This window comes from Stegastes partitus, unplaced genomic scaffold, assembly GCF_000690725.1.
Source record: "Stegastes partitus isolate 25-593 unplaced genomic scaffold, Stegastes_partitus-1.0.2 Scaffold56, whole genome shotgun sequence".
In the NCBI taxonomy this organism is placed as follows: Eukaryota; Metazoa; Chordata; class Actinopteri; family Pomacentridae; genus Stegastes; species Stegastes partitus.
Genome location: NW_007577787.1, coordinates 787,410 through 814,825, shown reverse-complemented (window position 1 = coordinate 814,825; position 27,416 = coordinate 787,410). Strand labels below are relative to the sequence as shown.

The 27,416-nt window shown below is 42.3% G+C and overlaps 1 protein-coding gene across 5 annotated transcripts; it reads right to left on the bottom strand.

The window, feature by feature from the left end:
- mid1 (midline 1) lies at positions 1–27,091 on the bottom strand. 5 transcript variants are annotated; one of them, XM_008275654.1, is made up of 11 exons: positions 27,003–27,091; positions 11,821–12,542; positions 10,380–10,439; positions 6,041–6,136; positions 5,375–5,482; positions 3,711–3,859; positions 3,503–3,630; positions 2,713–2,856; positions 2,036–2,197; positions 1,748–1,955; positions 1–1,166 (listed from the first exon to the last, which is right to left on the bottom strand). In XM_008275654.1, exons 2-11 carry the CDS (start codon positions 12,484–12,486, stop codon positions 818–820), a joined length of 2,070 nt encoding a protein of 689 aa, XP_008273876.1. In that variant the 5' UTR covers positions 12,487–12,542; positions 27,003–27,091; the 3' UTR covers positions 1–817. The 5 variants fall into 5 exon arrangements, with proteins under 5 accessions (XP_008273876.1, XP_008273878.1, XP_008273875.1 ...); XM_008275656.1 differs by lacking the exon at positions 27,003–27,091 and adding an exon at positions 20,532–20,594; XM_008275653.1 differs by lacking the exon at positions 27,003–27,091 and adding an exon at positions 18,678–18,918.
- Positions 27,092–27,416: the final 325 nt, after the last annotated feature.

Here is a 27,416-nt window from a genome sequence, read left to right as displayed (position 1 = left end):
TTATGTGAAGTCACTTTTATTAGATCTTAGAATTGAAATGTGAACATTGTGGTGAAGGTTTGTCTGGAAATTGCTACGATGAGGAGAGGGAACTGTACTAGAGCATTTACAGGTAATAATAAATACTTCAAAATGGCTGAATTGACTGATCGCAAATTAGAATTTCTAACTGTTTTTAGCTATTACTTCTGGGTCTATTTAAGTGCAATTTCCTTAGAATACAATGACAAGTAAACATTTTTATTATGGTGGAAGTGGCTTAGAAATGCATTTATAGTGACAAACTTGTCTTATCAAAGTGCTATGACTTAAAAAATCTTTACAAACATAAAATTTAAAACAGCCTATAAATTACATTTCCAGAATCGTTCCATCCAAAGAGTCCCTCTTGTCACTTGCAGTTAAAGGTTTATCATCGGCCTTGACGAGACATGAATGCACAAGTTTGTAATATGAATTTAAAAATAATATTAATGATAAAAAAAAAAAAACCTGGAGCCTATTTGAAAATATCTCCATGAGTTTTTTTTTTTTTTTTTTAATGTCAGCAAATCGGTAAAACCACCCAGCAGAGCAAATGTGCATAAATGTGCAAAGCAAAGAAATACATTTACAAGTGCCTGAAAATATTTCTTAAATAATTCCAATTAATTTCAGCGTAGGCTTGCTTAGGAATGCACACCAAGGTAATTGCATCTCATTTGACCACAGTTTTTTTTTTTTCTCTCCCTATCATCAAAAATGTAGTCATCACAGTTTAACAGGTGCAGGCAGTCTGGTCTCTTTTTGGATAAAAAAAAAAAAAGTAAATTTGTTTTCAGTTGTTGTAGTCCGTTCCCTCTAAGTGATCGGGGATCGGCAGTCCGCTGAGGATTGTTAAACACCTGTTCCACACGTTGAACACTGGGCAGACTGGCTGCGCAAAGGCGATGTCAAACGTGTACAAGTGCTGAGAGCCCACGGCGTCGTAGAAAGACAGAGAGCCGGTGTCATAGTCCAACAACACCCCGAGGCGCCGCAGGTGGGGCGAAGGCTCGATGGGCATCTCCTTGCTGTTGTGACGCACCACCCACGAGTTGTTGCAGCGAGACAGTACCCAGGAGGCCGAGTTTTTGCCGACCCACTCGTGCTTTGGCGCTGACTTGTATGCGATGCCCACTGCGAACCTGCGTGCACCAATGAAAAGGGAAAAATCATAAATGCTGGCACATCTCTGGCATTATAATTTGGAAACATTGACCATCCATCCATCCGTCCGTCCATCCGTCCATCCATCCATCCATCCAACCATCCATCCATCCATCCATCCATCCATCCATCCATCCATCCATCCATCCATCCATCCAACCAAGCACACTCACATTCACACCTACAGACAATTTAGAATCACCAGTTAACCTCAACATGTTTTTGGACTGTGTGAGGAAGCCGGAGAACCCGGAGAGAACCCACGCTGCACGGGGAGAACATGTAAACTCCACGCAGAAAGATCCCGGTTGTCCTCACTGGGACGCGAACCAGCGACCTTTTTGCTGCGAGGCAACAGTGCTAACCACTGCTCCACCTTGCAGCCAGAAACATTATCTCCGATTAAAAAAATAGAACTAAAATGAATGAATGAAACCAAATTTCATGTGAATCTATTAAATATTTCTTGAGATATTACAAACTGGACTAAAGTGATAAACTAACCAACAATCTGATAGAGCTACACCGTTTACTAAAAGTCACTGAAGACTGTTTTTACCATGTGCTTCCTCCAATCAGAGCCTCCCAGTAATGGCGGCCGCTGTCGATGTAGACGTTCCCCGTGACGCCGTAGCTGCTGTGGCTGGAGAAACGGTCCTGACTGTGGCTCTTCTTGGACGAAGTCTCGTCCCTCTCTACCGTCAGGTTGTCGTGGGACACCCTCAGCTTCCGGTGAGCAGACTTCGGGTCCAGTTTGAATGGCTGACCTTAAAATGACAGAAATGTTCAGTAAAACTCCTAAGGATGAAAAGGCATCATGAGTAATTGTGTGCAGCTGTTGACATACTGTTGGTTTTGAGTTTCCCTGGTTCGCTGCTGCGGTTTCCAGCCTGGTTTATGGCCTTCACTATGAAGATGTACTTGGTGCCGCACTGGAGTCCGTGCACAGTGTAGTGATTTTGCTTGATGTTTGGTACGATCATCCAGCTGTCGGCAGAGTTGCACAAACCTGCAGCCCGACAGAAAGAAAATCAGCGAGAACAAACCGGGTTATCATGAAAATTCTTACTAAGTTAGTAAAAATGAAGGATTGTTTGGATTTATGCTGCTTTTGACTCGTCAAACAGTCACATTACCACTCGTGCAAGTGTTTCCAGCACTGAAGAATGAACTGCTTGATTGAGCATGTTATGACTGTGTTAGTGATCAATGCAAACAGACTGCTGCACATTTCAACCCTCAGATGATATCGAACTTATGATATGCATCTGGATGCAAACCCAGTCTCATTGTTGTGTCCCTTTCAAGAGGCTGCAAAAATAATAGTGTATTTTGGTAACATCTCATTATCCGTAAGAGCTCTTCTCTCCTGCTGCTAAAACACAATATTATGTTTGGATATTCTAACAAACCCCGTCTAAACATATAAAAAAAAGTCCTTCACAGTAATCCCTCTCATATCCCTCCATCATTGTCATGTTCTCCACCACGAGCATTATACATTCCACGTGCATATCGACTTACTGACAACATTAGATTGGCTGGTGAAGATGGCGTACTGAAGTTCATACGATACAACAGAGAATTCATCATCTGATGTCCAGTGAACTGTGATCGTGTCGTATGAAGCTGTACATAACTCCTCGCGGATTACTGGCGGATTTGGTGCTGCAGATGGGAAACAAAAGGCAAATGTTGTCCAAAGGCAAGTAATGGAAGCTGAGTGGATTTCATTCTGCACACAACAGCATCAAAATAACAAACAAACAAAAACTATGGTGTAGAGACCAGTGGGGGATAAATAGCACCATCCATTTGTGTTTTTTTTTTATTCTGACAAGTGTAATTAATCTACGTTGGAGTTCCTCCAGCTATTAGAGCTGCAGCCCCCATGCTGAGTTAAATTCACGCTGCACAACAGGGGCCGGGCATAAACAATCAAACCTGTTTCATTCAGCAGAAAATAAAACCGCTGCTGCCTTTAAATATGGGAGCTTTTTAGTTTGCTGCCACTCGCTAACAGGCACAGCGTTGAAATATAATAACATCCTTCTTCCACCCAAAGCCTTTAAATTTTATAAATTGATCATCCGGGGATAAGGTGTGGATTATTTTTAGTGTCGGTTTTTTTCCAATACAGGAACCAAATAAATCATTTAGAATTAAGTTTGAAGAATTACAGAGTGTGGCGCTGCACAGCTAACCTCATCAGGTAATATATGCTAAACAAAAAATAGATGATAGTAATTTAAGTGTTAGGCTTCTGAGCCAAACAATTGAATATTAGGTGCTTAACATGCAAGACTTGACTCACCTGTGAGGTAATCCAGACTTTCTAGCATTTTCTTCTCCCTCGTGAAGTCCAACGCAAAAGTATCAAAGTTGTCATTCAGGTTAATTTCTGGTAGCAGGATTTGGGAGGATGCGGTTGCCATGGAAACTCTATGATAACAAAGGACAGACATAGTTTTATACACTGTCTGTTGTTTATCTGTTAGGGGTGACTTTCACCGGTCCCTCACCTCTCACAGATACTTTTCGCCGTCTGAAGGAACCGAGTGTGATCTGTCTCCTTGAGAGTTTGGTCAGCCTGAGTGATGAGGGAGGAGGACCTCTCGATGCACTGCTTGCAGCTGGCTATCTGCTGGGCGAGCTTCCTCAGCCTCACGGACTGTGCAGAAAATAAGATATGCAGACAGATAAATAGCTTGGTAAATGCCCAACCAGTGTATGACCTGTGAGACACGACGCTGCCAGATGCTTGATTGGGCTTCACATTGCCAATTACAGAACCTTGCTGAGGGAAATTTTGATTTACACCTCTGACAATCTGATTTGCTGTGTGGATTGTGAGCTCCAACCTTTTTTTTTTTTTTTTTATCTCCAAACTTATTAGAGGTGTATTCGTGTAACATCCTTCATACCACTGTCATAGCAACCAAACCTCCCTCCCCCCTCTTTCTTGCCCTCTGTGCCTCAATGGCTTAGCGGCTGAGAGCAACCTCACAACCTGACACGAGGCACGAGGTGAGGAAGGAAAGCGTCCTCCTCCAGAGAGGCCCATCACAGGAAGCAGGGCTGATCTTACATTGACACTGAGCATTGCACAGCATGCCACCACCTTTCTAAGGGCATCTAACAGGGGAAAAGGAAGGGAAACCATTCAACGAGCCATGGCACATTCTCATTAAATGCATGGACACTATGCCAGAAGAACCCCACAGAGGGATACTCTTAATGAAGACAGAAAAAAAGCAATAAAGTGGTGTCTATATCAGCTCAGGCAGCCTATAAATATGCTCAGGCAAGCACACAAAGACATTGTTTTGTTCCCATTTCAAACCAAAATTCAGTGTTTCTGTTATCCATGACTGTTCCATGACTTTAAATACATATTCATGACCATGATGATGAAGGTCCTTTATTTAAACCCCAAACCAAATCTTTCCTAAAACCAGCCAAATTGTTTTTTATGCCTAAATCTAGCCAAACAAAAGTAAAAATTATTGGTTCTGTGGTAACTCTGGTGAGTCATATTCAGAGGATAGGGACGAATGATGAATGTGGTCATGAAGGTTGGAGGACTTGTCTGTAGCCACAACTTGGAATTGCAGATTTGTTTCACCTAAATTCACAGGATTTCTAAATTATTTTTATATCCAAAGATTCTCTACAGTCAGTTGTATTACAAATGCCATCATTAGGCAGCTTGACTGAAAGCGAGCAAAGCAGGAAACAGCAACGATGTCTCCGGTTAAGGTATGCTTTTGTAGAAAAATGTACGGCAGCACAAGTAGGGGGGAAAAAAATGATACAGTTAGTGAACAGACCTCACAAAAGAATCACTGTCGTATGTTTGCTAATATTAGACATCATAAGCTGCCTAAGCTAAAACTTCAAAAGTTGGATTTTTTATTTATTTTTTTTTGGTTACGAGTTCAGCTTCTCATTTCTGAGAAGAAAAATTCTTTATTGATTCTTTCAAACTTGCACTCGCTTTAAGCAGCAACATTTTGAAGATAGATGTTTTTTCCCCAACAACAGCGATTTGTCACGGTTACATTCTCATAAGACCAGCATGCTCAGGTGTGTGTGTGTGTGTGTGTGGAGGCAAGGTTATCAGCGCGGACAAGGTGATAAACAAACAAACAAAGGTTATCAAGATACAAAAGGTGATAAACAATACCTTCCCCTCCTTTATCTTGGTAGCTATGATTTGTCTCCGCTGCTGTATGATATTAATCAGCAGGTCACACTCTTCCAGCAGCTTGTTTTCTTGCCGAGATGCATTTACCTAAACAGAAGTATAGATAAGAAACAGTAAGTTATGATGTTTTTTTTTTTTTAAATTTGCTTCCTCACCTGCAAGTATGTGCAATTTTGAAATCAGCAGTTGTATAGTGACAGGAAGGGGATGATTATGTTGAGTAGGACAGCGTGGCAATCAGCTGACCTCGTTCTCAGTGACACTCATATTTACCAAAACAAGATTTCTCGCAAACTTTTCAAACTTAAGCCAGGGAAAATTAAAACACATGGAGAGGTGAAATAATTGATAGAATGTAATATACCACAATTATCCTTGATTTTAATCACATCATATGAATATTTACATCTTAAGCACGGTCATATTTAGCCAACACATGCTCGGAAAAATATTCAATTTGCGAGCATGTGACATAAATTATTGATCTATAGACTAATGAGCACTCAATCTTGTTGACATGATAAAATGCCGCTCTCAGATACAGTAATTCATCACGGTGTTAATAATTTAATGAGTTGTTGCCCATGAAATGCCACGCAGGCTTGAGAGCCCCCACCTGAAACGGGAGCAGATAAACAACCTCACCTCCACATGTTGGCAGGTTTGGATAAGTTTGCCCATCAGACTTTCCAACTCACTGGTCCTCTTGATTAGATTGCTGAGGTTGGAATCCAAGGCTTGCTGCAAAAACAAAATTGAAAGGGAATATTTCATTACACACTGTCCCCCCTCCCCTATCAAACTGTAAACAGCTGAATAAATCTTGGGGGGAGTGTTAGGTGAATGGGAACATAAGGACCGTATCTGGCCCAACTGTAATGAGCACAGGAGAGGAGGACACACAAGGCTGCCACTGGATGCAAGTAGCCACGTTTTGGGCTCTGATCAGTGTGAAGCCCCCCTCAGTTCTCCCCCCTCTGCGTGCCAAAGATCCCGTATACTGCCGGCTGAGGCCACGGAGCTTAGCGGAGCATCTGCCAGTGATTCGGGCAACTAAACCTTGGCTGTGTTAATCACTGACTCAGATCAAAGGCTTATGTTTCAAACTTCATCTCTTGCTGTAATTGGGTAGCATGATGATGGCGTTCTGCGATGGTACAAAATGTCCTCTGATATTGTAAGCGTTGTTCTTCCTAAATAAAAGATTAATGCATGCATGTATTTAGGTGTTCTATCAATGATTTAAATCGAAACCGACGGCGACAGTCCCGGCAAAACAAATGTGTGGAGAATGCTTCAACTTTAACACAATAGAAGACATTAAAATCTAAATTAGTCATTTTGTGGTGCTCTATACTTTTGGGGAAGAAAACACTAGCATCCATCCATTAATCATCTATACACTGCTTAATCCTCACTAGGGTCGCGGGGGCTGGAGCCTATCCTAGCTGACTTAGGGTGAAGACAGGGGACACCCTGGACAGGTCACCAGTCTATCACAGGGCTACACTTAGAGACAGACAACCAAGCACACTCACATTCACACCTACGGACAATTTAGAATCACCAATTAACCTCAACATGTTTTTGGACTGTGGGAGGAAGCCGGAGAACCCGGAGAGAACCCACGCTGCACAGGGAGAACATGCAAACTCCACACAGAAAGATCCTGGGTGTCCTCACCAGGATGCGATCCAGTGACCTTTTTGCTGCGAGGCAACGGTGCTAACCACTGAGCCACCTTGCAGCCCAAAAACAGTAACATGCTATTACATGATTAAGTCTTGAATAATATAAGTGAATGGATCTGTAATATTTATAGTCAAAGAATGACTGACTCTGGCTTTAAACCGCACAGTACTGAGAAATGCAATTCTTGGTTTCAGGAAAAAGCGGAGACGGCTTTAATGTTCACTTCATCTGCACATTCTGAAATATAAATATCATAAAACTTCCCTCCCTCCAAAAACCTGTCACAAACACCAAAAAAATACAATCCACACTGCAAACACTCAAAGACGAGAGCAAACAGGTATGAGAAGCCTGCAAAGAGCCGAAGCTTGAGGCAAATAGTGGGGAGTCCTCTTTCATATTAGATGTTTCACATTGTGATTTCATAAGGTGTGTGCGTCAGCGCCTACTAAAATAGCAGCGGCTTTATTTTACTGCCCTCGTGAATATGATTTATTCATATGGAAAAGAATGTGATGAAAGCCCTTTCAGATGCTGTGTTGCAGGTACAGGTGAGGAGAGTTCACGATTTCAAAACTGTCGCATGAAACACAACGTATTAATCAAAATGACGCTGCATGTAGTCACACCAGTAAATCTGGAAGCCTGTAGGGAGCGATGTCAAATAAACCCACACGGAGCAAACGGCTCGAGTTCATCTACGCTAACATTTCGGTGCGTCGGTTTTCTCGGTGTGTCTAAAATAGAGCTTCTCGTGCGGCATTAATGCATTTCACATGTTTAGACAGCTCTCTGTAATGGAGGTCTCTTTCCTAAAATCGTTGAAACCTGATGAGAGGAAAGAATAGCAGCTTCCTTTTGTACGCGAATGCTTCTGGTCCCACACCTTTGCATTGGCCAGTTTCTCTTCCTTCCTTTCAGAGTCCTGACAGGTCACCGTCAGGACTTAGAGGTTTATCCTGTGTCAACATCAGAAATTTGATCCGTTGGCAGCCACTTTATCCTGTGAGCAGCACCGGTCCTGTTGCACATCTGTGATTTTCACTTTGTCGGAGGGCAGTTTAAGCTTCTATTGAATCAGAAACCTACATCTTTGTGTGGAACTCTAGTGTACACATATATTACTAGATAACTATGCAGCACTCTTTACTGCAGTGAAGTAAATGTCCAGTTTATTTCACTTTCTAGGTATTTAGTTGTACTGGTGGCTTTCTCATCTGATCATAATTTCAGATAATAGGTTTGTAAAGACCAGTGACTTAGATTTCTACTAAATGCCGTCTAGTGTTGTGAAGTATAGCCTGTTTGCAAGAAACTTTTATGTGTCACAGTAGGCGTAACACCTACGCTTTTCCCATTGTGACATGATGAAATGTCAGCTTTGAAAAAGGCCAATTAAAATACTTGTCAGTCACGGTCTCAAATTGAAGTTGTGTAGAATCCCTTTGAATAAGCGATTGCACCTAATTAACCACCACAGAGCGTTTCCTATTGTGTGCATATATCTCTATGAAGTGGACTACACAATGTGCTATTAAGCGCAAAATGCTACTGTATTTTTCTCAATACAGTGCAAGGTCTCGATTCAACGACGCGTTCGGCCTTCTGCTAAACAGGCTAGAAAGCAGGGAGGTTTTATACACGATAAACTCGCTCTATTGACTCTTTGGCTTTAACGATATGTCACCTTGGAAAAACTGTTGTACAAGAAATCGTACAACTGACATATTGACCCTGAAGGATAACACACATCAGAGGGCCATTGTCAGCTTATAATACACAGTAACATGAAAGTTAAATTAGTATTCGAATATCTGCACATTTTCAGGTGGAAATAATACCTCAGCAATACATGTGTAGTAAGTAAGAAGTAAGTTTTTTTTTAACAATCTATACTTTTGTCTACCAACTTAGATATTAAAGGCCTCTTCGTGTGCTTGAAAATATATCTTGAGCAAAAGTAGCAGTCAGCACCAGAGCTGAGCTTTTCCTCCCTTGAACCTGCAGCAAACAATGGTCTCAATTTCATGTATTGAGGCTTTTGGGGTTTTATACGTTACAAACCTAAAGAACCGACCCTGTCAACTTGCAGAGCGAGGCTCTCTATCATTGTTCATGTTGAGGATCGGTTTCCGATTCAAGGATGCATGGCTGAATTACTTTACTATTGCAATTTGCCATTGTATAGAGTCTACAGAGTTGCAGGTGGTGAGCTAGCTGGGCTCGAGCTGTCATGAGTGGAGGGAAAGGCAGGACAATGGAGATCCACGTTTTCTAGATGAGACGTGGGTGTAGAGTCACATCGGAGCCATTTTAATAGAAGGAAGGGGTTATTGCTGAAGAAAAACTTTATAAATATGTAATTTTGGTGCCCAGAGATGAGCTTTTTGGACTTTAATCAGCTACCAGAGGAGGACTTAATTATTTATTTATTCTAAATATTTCAGCACTGTGGATGACTGATGGGTATTGTCACCTCACTACAGGAGGTTCTTAATTTCACCCCCTTGCTCTCGATGTTGAGTTTACACGTTCCCCCCGTGTTTAGATGGGTTTCTTCTCATAGTTTAAATGTATTTGGTTTTGAATCAAACTTTGAAATGCCCGTCAGCATGAATGTTTTGTCTGTTTACAAAAGTTCCGCAACTGCCTGGCGAGCTGGGGTTTTTAGCTTCACGCTCCAACTCGCTCGTGTAAGAATCCAATCGACATAAAAAATATATGCCGGAAAAGATAATTATAGACGCGATGCCAAAACCGGGATCATGTCGCATAATGCCCAAATCAGGCAGAAGAAATAACACCGCATCGCACAAACACACCCACGCCGTAACAATGTCACAGTATCCCTTTGTGTGGGAATTTCTGAGAAATGTGCGGCGGTGTGGTTGTAAACATGTGCTTGGAAAAAAAACCCATCAGCTACCAACAAGCTCAGCTGCATGCCACCTGGGTCCTGTCCTGCATGCCATGAGGAAGAAATTATGTCTCTCTAAGATGGGAATTGCTGTTTCCTCTTTCACTTCAGGCTTCCAACAATGCAACTGCATCTGGAGGATGTTGCTCTTTTTAAACATACGAACGCTACTGCGCCACATTCGCTGCCTCATAAAATAATGACAGCATAAGTCTAACTGGCACCACCAAGCCTATGTGTCAGTATTTGCTCAAGCAGTGCGGCACGTATTTCACCGATTTCTGTTTGACCTCTCGGGAAGTGACATTCAGGTTTAGGCGGATCCGTCTGATAAATCTGCCCCGAATGTGTAATTAAAGAAATGATGCTGATCACCTGGTCTGCCTCCTGGTGTGAATGTTCACGGCCCACACAGAGAAAGCGGCCAGGAGATTTCTGCACAATGACAGCATGATCAAACAAAAGGAGAGAGGTTAAGACTGGTCCTCTGACCTATCTTCCCAAATAGCTGCAAAAGATTGTTTGCATACCAATCCCACTGTGACCAAGCATTGTGAAAGAAGGGAATGGACACAAAAGGAGGTTTTTTTTTGAGTGTTACTTGTGATACACAAAACCATCCTTTTGTGAGTCATGCATGAAGACTGTGAGTGCTTGTGAAAAAAAAAAAACGAGGACACTCTCTTTTTTTTTTCATGCAGCTATGCCGTGCAAGTCTGAAGAAACTTTAAGATGAACTTGGCGAAACTTTTACTGAACTGAAAAGCTTTATCCATCTGAGTTTAAGACTTATTCCCAAATGTAAAAAAGAAAAAAAAAATAGATGTTTAATGATCTGAAAGAAGTTGCCTCGCTCCCTTGTGTACGGTTAACTTACTATTTCTGGGCTAAGGGCTTCACAATAAGGCTTCGTGGCACAGCTGTCTCGTAGTGGACTAAAGAACCCTGTGATGTTTGCCGGAGCTACAATAGGCACCTTAAGTGAGTTGACAAAATACTGACCCGCTAAGTTAGAATTTCTCATGATGGAAAGCTCGTTTGAGTTTACAGTGAAAGGAAAGCGGAGCCAGCGTTTTATGCTTCAGCTAACAGAGTCTTCTCATGTCTTATTGATGTCAGCCCATCTGCTGAAAGTGAGCAGCTCCTCTTAACCTAGAACTGTAAGAAGCAGTTTCTGACGCTTGTGCCATCACGTTTAAAACGGGCCGAGTGAGAGACAACCTGCAGCTCGCACAAACTAATTGAAAACAGAAGTAATTTTGTGCACTTATTTATTTCCTCATAGCCTGTTAAAACTGTTTGCAAAGTGCCACTGTAGATTCGCTTGAAGATAACGCTCGCTTCATAACTGATTAACATCAAAAAAGGGCAGATGCTTCCCTCTTGCCATAACATTATGCGGCGTTAACTTATTTGTACTTGCAGGAAAGATCATCTTGTATTTTTCATGTAGCGCATCATTCATACAGTAATTTCTTATAAAGCAGCCGCTTAAATAAATGATAAATTGCCCTAAAAAGCAATTAATGAGATTTACTTTTATGTGTCGAGGCCATCAAGTGTGATTTATTTCTGTGTCTGTGCGCATTTCTTCAGTGCTAAAATCAAGCAAAAGTTCATTTATGTTTATCACAGAATGAAAAGTCAACAAATTCATTATCAGCTTGAGCACTTATCATACTGAGATAATGTATAAGCTGAGAAGAGGCTTTTGACAAACGCACAAATCATCTTGGGATTCTGTGAGGTAAACATTAGTGGGGATGCTTTTGTCATTGCCTTATAAATCCTTCCAACCGCAAAACCGTTTCCTTACCTTGAGTTTGTCGTATCGGTCACTGAGGGCCGCCACTTGGTGGTCCCGGTGTCGGCCAACCAGCTTACACAACGCACAGATCAACTGTTCGTCCGTCACGCAGTACATGTTGACCTTCTCGTCCTCGTGCTCCAGACACATAAGCCCTCGCAGATGGGAGTCCAGCAAGGGCTCGATTAGACGGTGGCCCGTGAAAGGCTTCTTGTTGGGATGGGTGGCCTTGAGGCACTCCTCGCAGTACGACACCTCGCAGGTGACGCAGGTCTTCACGGCGTCCTGCGGAGGGTCCTGCTCGCAGAACTGGCACTGCACCCGGTCGCTGGGGGACGTCATGGCTCTGCTGTCGGGGGCGGCTCGCTCACGCCGGGTCTCGTTAGGGGAGTTGGGTCCGCTCAAAGAAGCCTTCTGGTAGCGGTCAATGATGTTCTGCAGGGTCACGTTGCGTTTGAGTCCCTCTAGGCCCCTCTGGTTTAGGGTGATGACATAGCGGCAGGTCGGGCACTGGAAGGCGCTGATGGACTGAATCGGCTCGCTGGGGGTGCAGTGGGAGACCAGGATTCGGTGGGCGCAGTTGAAACAGAGACTGTGAGCGCAGGGCAACAGCAGCGGGTCCTCGAAAAGCTCCAGACAGATTGGGCAGGTCAGCTCCGACTCCAGTGTTTCCATCTTCAGGCAAAACGAAGGGGGACTGTCAGCGAAATCCAGGGAAGCTGATCAGCTATCTGGAGAGAAGATACAGCAACAAATTAGAGATTCAATGAAAGAAGGTAAATTATTTGACATTGGATAGGAGTTGGGGCTGCAAGGTGGATCGGTGGTTAGCACCGTTGCCTCGCAGCATGAAGGTCACCGGTTCACGTCCCGGTGTGGACACTTGGGATCTTTCTGCAGGGAGTTTACATGTTCTCCCCATGCAGCGTGGGTTCTCTCCAGGTTCTCCGGCTTCCTCCCACACAGTCCAAAAACATGTTGAGGTTAATTGATGATTCTAAATTGTCCATAGGTGTGAATATGAGTGTGCTTGGTTGTCTGTCTCTAAGTGTAGCCCTGTGATAGACTGGTGACCTGTCCAGGGTGTCCCCTGCCTTCAAGTCAGCTGGGATAGACTCCAGCCCCCTGCCACCCTAGTGAGGATTAAGCGGTGTATAGATAATGGATGGATGGATGAATAGGAGTTAATAAGTTGCTAATTAATTTAGTTAAGATGCAAACAAATTATTTCTTTGAGACTAATCGGTAAATAAATAAGTTGGTTGTAACCTTAACGTCCACACTGAAGCATATTTGGAAGGAAAAAAAAACTGAATAAACAAACATCATGCATCCTAATTATAAAGCATTAATGATAAGTTATTCATCTCTATCTTGAGCTCCATTTGATTTCGCAAGCTGAAGATGAAAACATGAATATAAATATTATGTAAATATTTGTAAGAGATATCTGATTATGGAAATGAAGCAAATTGGAAAAATAAAACGGGCAAGCAGGAGAATACTAAAGCGAAAACACGTGTTTGCATATAATACATAAACATGTACGAGACTTCTGCTTGGCCTCTTTGGCTGAACTCACGACTTAAAGAATGCAGCAGCGGCTCATTTTAATTTGGCACAGGAATAGTCTAGCCTGTCCGCATGTGTTCTTCTCTGTAGTGTAGTCCGTGGGCCAGCAGGCCGGTGAGGACTGACAGCTCAGCCAAGCAGAAGTCTATTGGCCTGCTTGCTGATGGCTGGGACTCCACACCATCACAGACACTAAGCCTTTGTTCCCGGCCAGTCAGACACCCCAGCTGCGAGTGGACACACTGTGCTCACAGCGTCGCTCTATGTGAACTCCCTACCTCCACTCATTATGTGTGAAGAAGGCAAAAGCTCATTATCAGGACAGTCGGGCACAAGTAGCCTTTTGAAGTTGTGAGGATACAGCAATTACCTCTGAGCTACAGACCTGGGTTTGTTCTTTTATTCAAATTTTCACAGACATTCACTTATCCCACTGTACTGTACAAGACAAGAAGCAATTGTTGCACTTGTCTCTGGTGACTAGGGATGCATCTGTGGGCCTTTGTTTCTTTGCTATTTTGTTCTTTACAGACAAAGCGACAAATGCAGGTGCCTAGAAACTGAGGATCAAAGACGAGCTCTCCACCATCCAAACCCCGCCGTCTTCAACAAAATATGTTAGACATTAAGCCTTTTGGAACAGATATTGTTTAGAAGTTTCGGATTAACGTGTTTTCTTTTCAAAAATTTCCTATCTTTCACATAGTTGAGTTCTAAGTTAAGTTTGTAGCGCTGAATCCTGAACTCACTTGTACATGTTTAAGGCAAATTAATCTCTAAAAATGAAGCTACTTTTGTTTGATGTTTTACCCTGAGACACAAGCCAGCATCACATCATCTTCAGCATAGCTATCAGTTACAACATGCAGCCTTTTTGCGGGTCTCGTCAAACAGGTTAAGTTGTTGATTCAACCAGGCTGTCCTAAATACAAAATGAATAAAGAGCTTTGTACGACAAACACAATGCAAAGACACTAATCCGCTTATGTCATCGCCTTTGGTATAAAATATCAAGAAGTTACAAAGAGCTTGTAAAATAACACTGCAGCAAAAAAGCCCCTGCAAACTGCGTTACAGCCCCAAGTACATTACGCACTCCTGAAAGCTCTCCCATTCATATACAGTTTACTTTACCCACCGATGGATTTCGCCCCACTTTGCACGGCCGAGACATTTTTGCTGAAGGAAAACTTCTGACCTGAATCATGAAAATATGTTTATAACAACAAATGCACCCGTAAACTCCAGCATGCTGTAGAGATATGCATCCAGATGGTACAAGTCTTCGCAGCCCCAGTAGTCCTGCAGCAGAGCTGTCATTAAGCAAGAGATTGAGCAAGAGGTAGCAAGCACAACAGGAAAAGTTGCCCGACAATTCCAGGAAAGCCAGCTCCACCTACAGCTGGAGCTCTGGCCAGTACTGGAAGAAGAGAGAGAGAGCAGACAACAGTGAGAGAGAGAGAGTGCATGCATGAGAGAGAGAGAGAGAGAGAGAGAGAGAGCGAGAGAGAGAGTCAAAACCAGCAAATAAGCAGAGGCACAGGATCAGGCAGAGCCCGAGCCCACGTCCACACAGGCAGGTCAGTGTCCTCTCAGCCCTGCCCATTCAGAAATTCAAAGCGTTAGGATCAGTTTCAGGTTTCCTTGTGTGACTGTCCCTCTGCTTCAAGCAGCACAATGCTGGGGACTGGAACTCTTCTTGGCAATCCTACCAGGGATTGAATTCAAAGAGAAAGACTGAAGACACTGATGAGAAGGAGCCTGAGAGGCAGCAGGACTCATCTGTAGCACGGGACAGAGGTCTGATGGCACTCTTAGCATCCAACAAACAAGCTGATGTGGAATCAGTGGGCTACATCGGTCTGTTGTCTGTCCTCTCACAGGCTTATGGATGCGTAATGTGCAACAATTCAAACTAAACTTTACAAACTGTAACAGGACTGTAACTTCAGCGAGAAACATCAAGCAAAAATAAAAAGACACTAACCATTCGCGACAGGACCGCAAATGAAGACACAACATATCTGCTGGTACATCCAAGTCTGTCGCAGCTGGCCCTCATGTGGGAATCGCCGAGGTACCATCTGCTTACCATGTGCCTCTATTTCCAGACACACCCCTGCTGCGCTCCTTTTGAATTCTCCTGTCATTCAAAGGAGTCCCCAGAGTGACTATCCTCTCTGAGAGACAGATACACACTGTAAATATTAAAGACATGCTAAAGTTCAGACAAAGCTGTGGGTACAAGCTACTTTACTTGGGGAGCCCACATGGGAATGTGACTGGCATTCCCGGGGTTCCTTCTACACAGTCTCCAACCTGGGAGGAGATCAGTGAGAAGTTGTCGGTTTAGAAAAAGAAAAAAAACACCTTTTAGGAAAACCATTAGAAAAAAAAGTATGATCATGACCAAAGAGATCCAAAAAACATTTAACTTCTGCTTTTTGCTCATCTCTTTAAAGCACTTCTGTCTTTTATGTTTAAATTTAAAGTATTGATTATTTCAGATGTGCCAGGAGAGTTTGTGCAGCTGTTTGACGAGAAAGACAGGTGGGGTCCTAACGAAGTTTTACATTCAGTGTCTTCTAATTTCATGTAGATACAGTTTGATATAAAAACTAGTCTCGTATCAAAAAGCAACATCTGTAGCAAAAGTATGATTCAAGATGCTCCATGAGTGTTAAAATCATTGATTAAACTCGTAAAAACTCGGCTTTGAAAATCAATTTTTTATATTTGGAAGTTCTCGTCAGTGGAAAAAAATCTCGTCCTGCTTTCAACATTTGGAATATTGTATTTCAACCAGAAATGTTTGAGCCAGAAATTGATTCTGAAGAAGAATAATCGCTCTGCAAGTGGAGGATTGGTTCCGGTTTGTTACGTATAAAACCAGACAACTTTGACTCCATGTTTTCATCGATACGCTGCAGTTTCAACGTGAAAATGCTCTGTCATGGTGGTGACTGCTCATTTCACACAACTTAAACATGTTTGCAAGTTTTTAAATAAACTTTATTTCCCTGAAGGGGCTCTTAATCAGATAAACAGTTGTGAGACATATGCACTCCCCTGAGTGGCTGTCTGTCAAATGATCGACTTGAGTACTAAGTCAGGATTTGTAGTTTCATTCGATTAGGAAGTAATCGGTCATTTGGAGATGAAACAATTACAATGTCAAAGATATGAAGACAATTTCCTGCTCAAGCACTTTCTAATCCTTTTGGTTATGGTCTTTTATCACCCTTAATGATAGCTCTGAACCATGTATACAGACACTGAAAGAGTGTGATTGCTCTTTGTCTTCTTTCCTGGGGCAGGCACCTAACATATTTATCTGTAATCCTGTCTTCACAGCGTAGCCGTGACCAATGTGTGGCCTGTTGCTGCTCCCTAAAGCAGCCAGCTCAGCAGCGGCCCAATCAGGCCTAATGTGATTTACAGCTGTAGCAGCACAAGCCAGCTGATTAGACTGACAAATCTACCTGATCTGCAGCTGCACACATTACTGAGATTAGCTTAATGGAGCCTGGCCCTGACCAACAGCTACTGATACTGTTATTTAAATGATTATAGAGGACAAGTTAATTACAAACCTAAACATTTCGGCGACTGAATTTAAAACGCATCTGTCAAACACAAATGCATGGAAAAGAAAGACTTGTAATGAAAGCATTGGCTTAAGCCTCCTTCCAGAGTGTATAATGAGCATCAGTTGAAAAATTAGCTCTAAAAATCTATAATCTAGTCTGCATAATGGTTGTAATGAGTTTCTCACTGAGTAAGAAATGGAAACAGATGTCTATGGGACATTTTTTTCCTGTGTTTCATATTCCTGTATGCTTCCAGACTGTGCTGCCCAGGTCACCCTGGTCAGCATTAGAAGTTGCACCAAACTCTCATTTCCTCTCCGTGGCTTGGCAGGTGGCAGCAGCGGGAAAACACCGTAACCTTTCCACAACCACAGGAACTTTACAGAATGTCGCTTTCCAGGCATGTGGCCGTGGCCCGTTACTCAGAAGACCAGGCAGAAGAAATGGCTCCCTGAGTTCAGAACTATCGATTAACTAACTTGTTCAAAACGTTCAAAACCTTGTTTATCCGTCGTCCCTCATGCAAGGACAAGCAATTTGCAGATGTCATGCGACAAGAATGATGCTTTACTGTTGTGGAAAACACTCAAAGAGCGACACCGTGTGGCTGATTTGCAAAATACAGGAAGCGACTTTATATATCCGAACTCGGAGGTTTCCTTTGTTATGAAAAAAAAAAAAAAAGCGCCAAAACTATGAGGTGATATTTTGCAGTTGAAAAAAATCACTATAACTGTGCAAATTTAATAGTCAGAAAAAATGTGTTCACACATCTACCCCCCAATAAATCTCCGCTGTTGCCCTTTTAAAACCAGCGCAATGCTTCTTCATACATTATAAAGCCCTCCACGTGTGTTGCCATGGGGACAGCTTGATATCTATTTGTCACACTAGTGATCAGAGGCAGTGCTCTGGTGGGAAGATGTCTAACATTTCTCTTCACAAGAACAAGATAAGTTACTAATTAATAGGGGCAACCACCGGCTCAACTGCAATGTCCCAGTTTTACTCTTCATTAGCTTCATGTAACAAGACTCCGATGTGCTTTAATGTATGTAGGCCTGTCGCAAACTGTGTCCGCATGCACTGCCAGAGCTTATATAGATGTTGCAGCGGGAAACGTCTGTATCTTTTATCTTATCTGTGAAGTAAATGGTATTTTGTAGGTCATGAGGCTGCCAGATTATGGATGAAAGGGTGGTTTTATCTCCCCCCCAGTGCTGCCGTGGATCTCCAAGTCTGAGTGAAGGTAATAAAAAACTTTTTATGGTGACTAAGAAAATATGGCACTTAGAAAAGGGGAAAGATCGGCCTCCTAGAGAAATATTCTCGCAAGGTTCTTTATGAGGATCGCTCCAACAAATGATATAATAGTCTTTTTGGATAGAAAACCCTGTGTATTTTAGGGAATGCACTGAGTAGCTGCTCTGACACTGGAAATCTACTTTGTCTACTCCCACTCTCTTTGACGCTTTTTTAATTACAATATCCCCTCGGCCTTCTCACTTAGTCATCCTATCCCTCAAGTGTTATCCACAGCACAAAACATGAAGGAATCTGTGAACACAACAAGGTCAAACAACCTTAGCACTTGAGCAGATCCCTGCCTGGAGGGTTGGAAACATATGGTGACTCATTGTTTTGCTTGAAAAAAAAACACAGAGACACACAGGAACATAAAATACAGACTAAGTTCAGACTTACCTTCCACATGATTACAGCCATAAACAAGCCGGAGAAGGAAAGAGCCACCTTTTAAAGTCAAGTCAGTGTTGATATTTAGGTTGTGCACAGCTGATCCACTGCAGTGGTCTGAACTTAAATCAAAGTGACTCGTCTTTTCTGCTCTCTGGGAGTTTTCTCAACCTCCAACTCTTTCCTCTACTAAAAAAACAAAAAAAACAAAAACAGCAGGAGGATCACAACTTACCACCCTTTTCTCTCCTCTCTCTGAGAACTGTACCTATCCCATCTAAATGTAGTGGGCTGCAAATTGTTGCTCCAGCCAATCGTATGAAAGGGGCAGGACTTTTTCCTGGTTTGATCCATCACTCAGGGCTATCAGAGCATGGCGTGTTGCCACAGCTCCCGACAAAGCTTTGTTGTCATCCGCAAATAAACATCTTGCAAATAGCTGAGCAAAAACAACATTTTGTGCTTTAATAACACATTTATTTTAGGGGCTTTTTTTTGGTGCACAAGTGGCATGATGACATTTACAAGAAACATCAGCAACAGCCAGGCAAAATTTGAACTGCTTTCCACTTATACTCAGCAAAGTTAGTCTTGATTATTGCAGTTGGAAATGTGCTTTGTGCTCAGGGCAAGATTCAATACAGCCAAATGAAAGTGCCTAAGCAAACACGGTAATCAATTATGATTATACTCTCTAGAAAGGACAAGAGGGATGCTTTGTCAGTGGCCTAGTGCAAATTCTATCATGGTTAAACGAATAGACCATCAATTGTTGCTGCAGCACAACACTGTTAGCAATTTACATGTCCATTAGGACATCAAGAATATTGCACTGCAGTATAGTTAGCTCAAACTCTATAGCAACCTTATTTCACAGAGAAGTCGCACCCTTTTATTTTTCCGTGTGGACACATTCACTGGAATGGAAACACACAGGAATGCGTGTTTGTGTGTGCCGCTGTGGTTGTGACAGCTGACTTAGATAGTGTTGAAAGTTGCCTCAGATTGTTGGCATCTGTGCACTAGTTCTTGGCTGCATGGAAAATGCTCCCAACACAAACATGTGCTAGCTGACACGACTGGCATCCAAATAGTGAGGCTGATCACATAAAGTCTGATCAGTTTCTCAGATCCGGATTTGAGCTTAACGTCTCAAAATGAGGGCTGATGCTGATAGTTAAATGCCGTTTACCTGGGACAACCTTGTCAGCAACATCAGCTCGGAGTGTTTTGTTGAAAATGGTGTCTCTATGCAAAGCAAATGTTTGTATTATGGGGTAAAACCGCAGCGCATAAGGCATGGACTGATTTGGATTAGTAGTAAGCCAAAACCCCTGCCAGGAGTCCTTGTGTTTCAGTTTAGCCTGCAGGGTTTCGAGAAAAGTATGAAAAGAAATGTGAGAGAAAGTAAAACAACTTAGATTCTACAGTATGTTGAGGCAGATAATGACTTAAAATGTAAACCCATTAACCTTCTGGTAATTGCAGGAGAACCGATGCAAATCCAGTAGTTGGGTTATCATAACGTGCAGAGTGGAAACACGTGCAATGAAGCGTAAAAATATTTCAATTGAGTTGCGAAAGAAGATTCAGTGGAAGAAAAACAGATTACAGCCAACCATCACATCACTGTTGTCATTTGTTTACATTGTGATATTCACTTTCCAGTAAATCCAAGTTAAAAAATTAAAAAGGAAAAAAAAAAAGAAAAAGCCACATTTCAAACACAGAGACGAAAAAAGTATGCAGAATACTGTGAAGCATGTTTAATTTAGCACACTAAAACTCTGTCAAAAAGTCTAAAAAGAGACTTCAATGGGACTTTTAAAGTGACATCCACTGGAAATACATATCATGCTTTACCTTGCAGCCTGTTAGTCAGTCAACCAGACAATCCACAGCCAGGGTGACAGATGAATACAGAAATAAAGCCCAGGAAGAGATTTTTCTGAAAACACCGGCTTTCCTCAGAAGCCTCCCTTTAGCTCCTACTTTCTGTCTGGGTTCTGCTGCTTCATGTGTCTCACTGCTATCTCTGAAATTCTCCTCACACAGTCTCTTCTTCTCTAATCCTCTCTAAAGGAAGCCGAAACTGCTCCAAATGGTTCAACCAGGCGCCGACTTCTCAGGCTTTTCCCTCTTTGTATTATTTTGTTGGCTGGGATCATTAACTTAGTCCCATGAGAACATAAGGAGGTAAATAACCCCCCTCCTTCCTGTGGGAGGCTGTCAATCACATGTGATGATGAGGTGGTGAGGGGGTGCTTTTAACCACCAAGGAAGCACTCCTGATTGGTCACCAGGGAACAGAGGTGCCCTGCATGACAAATGGGAGCTATGGGATGGGTGGGATTGTACAGATGAGCAACTGAGGTTACGTTTATAATAGACTTTTGTACATCTTAATTATTTACATGTCATTTAAAAGTATATAAAGCCGTTAAAATGTGTGCACTATCAAGGAAAATGTCTATTCAATTCAAGAAAGTGTACTTCATGTTGTACATGACTAATGAGGTAAATGTTGGGGTCAACATGAATAATCACCAGATCTTTAAATGACTCTTTGGTACAGTCTGGACGCTCAGTGGGGGGACTGTGAGGGAAGCATAAAGCTTCCGTTGCCATGGCAGTGTCCAAGAGCAACGATGCATCTTGGCGCTTGAGCCAAATGCCACTCTAATCTTTTCACTGGCAAACCTTCAGCTCCCTCTTCACAGCTTGTTTGTTTCTCAGTCAAGTCTAGTGCTGTCTGTCACTGTCCAGTTCTTTCCAGCATCCCATGCCAATCTAAAGTCTGCAGCGTTTTGTAGGGGAAAGAATCGTGTAAAGACACGGCTAGAAAGACAACAATACCTGAGAGAGGTCACTCTCCTCCCTGTGACCACGGCTAAACTCTGAAAAGCAATGACAAACAATAGGCTAATTAAGCATGACTTCCAGTGTGACTCCCAGGCTTGGCTCAATCTGCACACATTACCAACACGCTAATGGATTTGTAAACAGCAGAGCACATATCCACTGTGTATGTAAAACACAGAGACAGCACATCTACATTATTCTCACATCATTCTTTAGTTGTGCACCACCTCTCCGGTAATTTACCACAGCTAGGAAATCAACAAGAAAGGGTTATTGCCCGTGCCCAAGGCCGCACAGCGCTATATATATCCACAAATTGTCTGTGAAATAATTACTTCACTACTTACTCTCTCACTGGGATTCATTTCGGTGCAATAAAGTGCCATAAAACTCAGGACATTAGAGTCGCCTCGACATTTGAGGCCAGTGCTTTTTAAAGGTGAAAATGGTTTGCCACTTCAGGGTCAATCCAAAGTCACGCCTCTCTCTGAACTGCAGTAAACATGATGTGGAAAAATGTCTGTTTCTGTTTTAATCATTCCATAAAAGAAAACTTGTCTGCCCTGTGGTTTTAGCAACTGTTCCCACCTCACCCACTGGAAACCCAACCTGATCCTTGATCCAGGCTAAAGTTTCTGTGGCTTCCAGTCCGGAAAATTGATCAAAAACATTTATTTTTGTGTATCCCGTTACTTAGTAGCTTAACTACCCACTCAAAACAAATATAATGTGCTATTAAAATCCAAATATTTGACATCAGCTATGTCATAAATCTGACAAAATAGAAACCGACTGTTCCATCAAAGCAAACTGATAAAATAGGGCTGAAGACATTGAAAAGCTAACAATAAGAATTATATTTTTTGTTGACATATTTGTATAAGAAGCAATCAAGATGCTGACATTTTTTTGTGTAATCCTAGTAAAATTACTTCCAGGAAATATGTTGCATTATACTGTACATATATTCCCTTATCAATAAATAACAGCACTGTCGAAATAATTACTCAAAACAAATGAATATTCATCCCCACTAAATAAGGCCATTTGCTGCCTGAGGCAGTTCTGTTGGCGACGGTTGGCACATCAAGCTGTATTAATTGGAAAAAGACCTGGAGAGGGCCAGAAACGCCCTCCTGAAAGCGCAGATAAGAAGTTGGAATTAAATATGCTGTGAAATCGAATGTTACATAAACCTTGATGGTTGAGAAATAAAAAAAAAAAGGTTCTCTAAGGAAACAAGCAAGCAGACATTTGTAAACTCCATCCTCATCATGTTACAAGGTTATTCTTCACCTTGATGCCACTTCCTCAAACTTGTTTAATACTGAACAAAGAGCTCCTAAAAATGCATGCAATCTAAAGTGGGCAAATATACATTGCAGAAATTAAACTATGAGGCAACACTTTTTGGAGTGAAAAGTCACATGACTAATTGATGAGCAGGAGGAACAATTGCAACCACAACTGCTCAGCAAAGCAAAGCAGAACATTGCAAGTAGACTCAGCATCCAGAAATAAGCAGTAAATCAGACTTACATGCAAAAGTCCAGAGAGGTCCTCTAAAACACAAGAGTAAAATACAACTCCCATTGACAGCTCAGCTCTCTATTTCAGTAGCACATGGATGAGAGATTAAACAAAACATACAGTAGCATGCTGGCTAGTCTCCTTCCGTCCTGCCTCCCTCATTACTAAGGCTCCCCACCCTACCCCAGCCGTATGCTCATGCGAGCGTAAAACATGCCCAGGAAGCGTCACTTCCACTGGGCCATTTCATGGATACTATCTCCATTAAAGCTCGGGCCCATCACCCCCGCCTTCTGGGGTTGAGCTCTTGCCCCTGGCTCCCCACCCCTCTCAGCAATAAGACAAAGAGGTAACAAATGGAGAGACAAAAGGGGGGCGCACAAACCTCGGGGACCCCGTTTTGATGAGTTTCTAACGACACAGTCAGGCCTTGAACAGATGGGATCAGTCTCCAGGGCTGTGCTGCATCGTTGCATTTAATACGCGGCTCTATAAATCGTCACAATAAATGTTGTGTTCTTCTGCTGGCTAAATGGCGCTCATCAGATCATAGAGCACATGCAAGTGAAAGGCGGCATAAAACTGACTATCTTTACTGTGTTATGTTTGCCATTGAACTCTCAGAAAATACAGTAATTAAAGTCTGAATGTGCATGCCTAATTGAGTTAGCATGTGCTTTGGCATCAAGATTGTCTTTTTGAGTGTAAACAGTGATCTAAGCAGCAATAATTATTTTCCTAACTAGGACAGTCCAGAACACTTCTCATTTTGCCAATAAACAATAAGATGAAAGCATAGCCTGCCCCCATTATGGCAAAGGTTCAAGATTTTAATTGCTTTCATCCCATAGGCACTCTGCCCATAGCTAAGCAACCGGCAATCAATCCAAACATCAACCAAATGAATGAACATGTTAGTACCAAGCCAATTAACACTTACTGCAATTTATCTTCAACTTTCAACGGAGGTGTTACTTTCCGCAATTTAAGGTAGTATCTCAAAGAAAATTGACCCCCTTTAATTGTCGGAGCTACTTATCAGGCGTCGTGCAGGGGCAGAAACTGAAGTGTATAAAGCATTTGTTGTACACATCAGCCCGCGTCCACGTGCATTTAGTGTGTTTTATGATTAGCTGGCAGAGCAGATAGGGCTATTGTGGGCAGTGACCTGGAATTAATTGGTTCCCTCTGAGTTTGCTGCAGCGTTATTGGTGTTGTGCTCCTGCCATCAACAGAATCAGTTGTCACCCTCGTTCTGCTCTCTAATATGTTGTATCAAACAAATGCTGATATAAACGGGCAAATTTTGGAAGTTCAGGGACCTCGAGAGCAAAGCTTTAAAGACACTTGGTTGATGTTTAAACAGCCATAGTTGCATTCAGCTTAAATAAAGTTGTATAGTCCTTTACGATGTGGTTTCATGGAATAATTAACATGGATTTATAGCGCGAGATCAAAAGAAAAAAAAAGAAGGCCAAAGGAAACATCCATATATCATTTACCAGGGAAACCAGTAATACTTTGTGGCTGAAACCAACACAATGAAATACTGTCTTGTCTGGTGTTTTCTCACTGAAATGAAACGGTGAAGGGATTTTGGAAAAGCAAGGTCATATGTTATGTTTAGTGCACACCGCAGGCCCGTAGCCTTAGAGTCTTGGCTTTTATTTTTTTCCTTAAAAAAAAAAGAAAAAAAAGAAAAGAAAAAAAAAGTATCCTTTGAAAGAGTGCGGTGAACGCCTGCTACATTCTTTGCTGCTTGGAGAAGTCTGTAATTGCTTCCAGCTTCTGAGGGATCAACTGTAGAAAAATAACGTGTCACGTCTTTATCACGAATCTCCCCGCGACAACACTGAGCTTATCTTATCGAAGACGGTGCTAGTGAAGCGCTAAAACGCTCCTCCATCTGGTAACTCCACCCAACACCCGGTCCATTCTGCTTTACAAGCAGCAGCAGCAGCAGCAATCATTAAAAAAACACTACCTATCCGATACAGGCGGGCATAAAAATTTCCCTTTTAACTCGCCAGTAAAGATGTTTAAGAACTACCAATCAAACTAAGAAAGGTGGAAAAGATAGGTCTTAAATGTCTCCAGTGAGGATGCTTAAGATCTATCCATTCTTTCATTGCTGAATAGAGAAGCTGAGACTCGACACCACTGTGCTCAAACCTCCTACACCTACATTTGTTGGAGGAGGTCTGAACATCTGTTGTGGTGTGTTGCATTCATGAATCCAAGGAGACTGTCAGAGCCAAAGGCAAAAGCCCAGCTGTTGGGATCTGGGTCGACTGCAGGATGTTTTGATCGGCCGAGGTTAAGACGATGCTGTCACTGTTGCGTTTAGTTCTATCAGCGATAACCACCGGTGTTAAACGCAGCTCCGCATACAGTAAAAGGCCTGCCATCGCTTGGGTTACAGATGCTCTAAAGGTTAAAAGCTAGTCAAAGCGATCGGCTCTTGCTGTATACGTTGGCTCAGCGTGGCCCTACAAAATACCCTCACTTACACTCCATCTACATGTCAGCGAGACATTCCTTTAAGACAGTGTGGGACACATTCCACAGTCTTGGCTTGTGAAGCACGCTCTCTTCTGTTTAAGATGGATTAAACATTCACAGAGGTATTACTGATAAAATAATATTTTTCAGCTGCACGGTGTGGTGAGTCCACACACACACACACACAAGCCTCCATTTCCCCCACAAGACCCCATTTCCATGTACAGTTATTGGCTCTGACAGTGAGAGTGACCCAGCGTCAGCTCTCACCCTGTCACAACAGCGAGGCCCAGAGAGCTCACAGCTGCTGATGGAGCTGGCACCGCTGACCCAAATGGACACAGTTTTGTTTACCATTCGGAGTGAAGACTGAAGAAATAGAGCTATGTAATGAGAGCAAGAGTGAGATTTAAAAGGGAAAAAAAAGCAGATTAAAATCACCAGCACTCGGGGAAATAACGCTGCACTCAGATTGTCTTCTCTAACCAGTTTTTAATATGAAATTGAAAGGTTAAATGAAAATTATTCAGTACCTCAGGCACAAAAGATTATTATTAAGAAAGAATACTTTAGTCTCTTAAAACTGAGGTAAAGACAGCGCTTGAGAGTAATAGCAAATCCAGATGCTTGCATGAAGGATAGTTGTGAAAAAAAAAAACTCCAAATGAATTCACCAGAGCTCCCTATCCGCAGTTATTTTGGCAAAATTACATATTCTGTTCTCTCTTAAAACAACATGGCACTGATTCAATTCTCACCAAAACAAACGTCACGGCGAGTGTGGCAGCGCCGCTCACTGAAGACCGTAACCTATTGTGTAAAAAACTGGAAAATCTTGGACAACAAAAGTGTAAGAACAATCATTAGGTTCGTGCCAGTTCAGTGATTTATCAGCAGTTGTTTTATGAGGAAGCTGATATGTCAGAACTGCATTAAGATGTCAGCAGATGTGATGCGTGTGCAAACAAGAGTGAGCTTGCTAATAAGATGGCAGATCTGGCTCCCCTACTAAATTAACTTTCTCGCTTAGAAGCACAAACAACCAACGCTCTCTTAATGTGTTATACATAAAGTGCAGTGCCTCTGTTTGTGCGAACCAGTTCGAGCACTCTTGTGCATCCATGCACGTGTTCATTTAGTGTTTTCCTGACTGTGCAGTCTGCAGTGTGTTGATCCCTCTAATAAATTGGCATTCAGGTATTACACAGATAGTACGATGATGGATGTGTGATGATTCAAAAATGATTAAAGTCGATTTTCACTTTGCTAGAAACCACATGTACACAAAGATTTAGGCCCTTACAGTCACAGTGTTAGTCAGTCGCCACGCTGCGCAGTCTGAGATGATTAGCATTGTGCACTAGAAACAAAATTTAAGACTTGGCACTTATTAAACTCCCTTAATCAAATGCCCCTGAATGTTTCTTTATCTGATCTTACCTGCTTCCCCATGGCTGCGGTGGTATGTGTCTCTCCCTGGCGAATAAATACTCAGCTAAGACAGAGTGTTACTGTAAGGCAGCTGGTACTTCCCCTGAGGTAAAACAGACAGGAGACAGAAGGCTGAAGGTGTTCTGTCTGCATGTACACTCCCCTTCGTTGGGGTGTGTACCCACACATACCTCTCTGACACACACTCTGCTTCTCATCTGCCGTACAGGTTTACACAGGAGCGTGGAAAGCTCCTGAGAAGAAGACTTAACCCTTTAATGAGCTGTCATTGAATGGAAAAAGGGGGATGTTTGTCACACAGCGCCGTAAAAATCAGCCAGAAAAACAATGTGCATTGTCCCTTTTCTTGCTCCATCATGGGCAGTGGTTTCATTAATGACTAGCCTTTTGTGGTTTTATGCA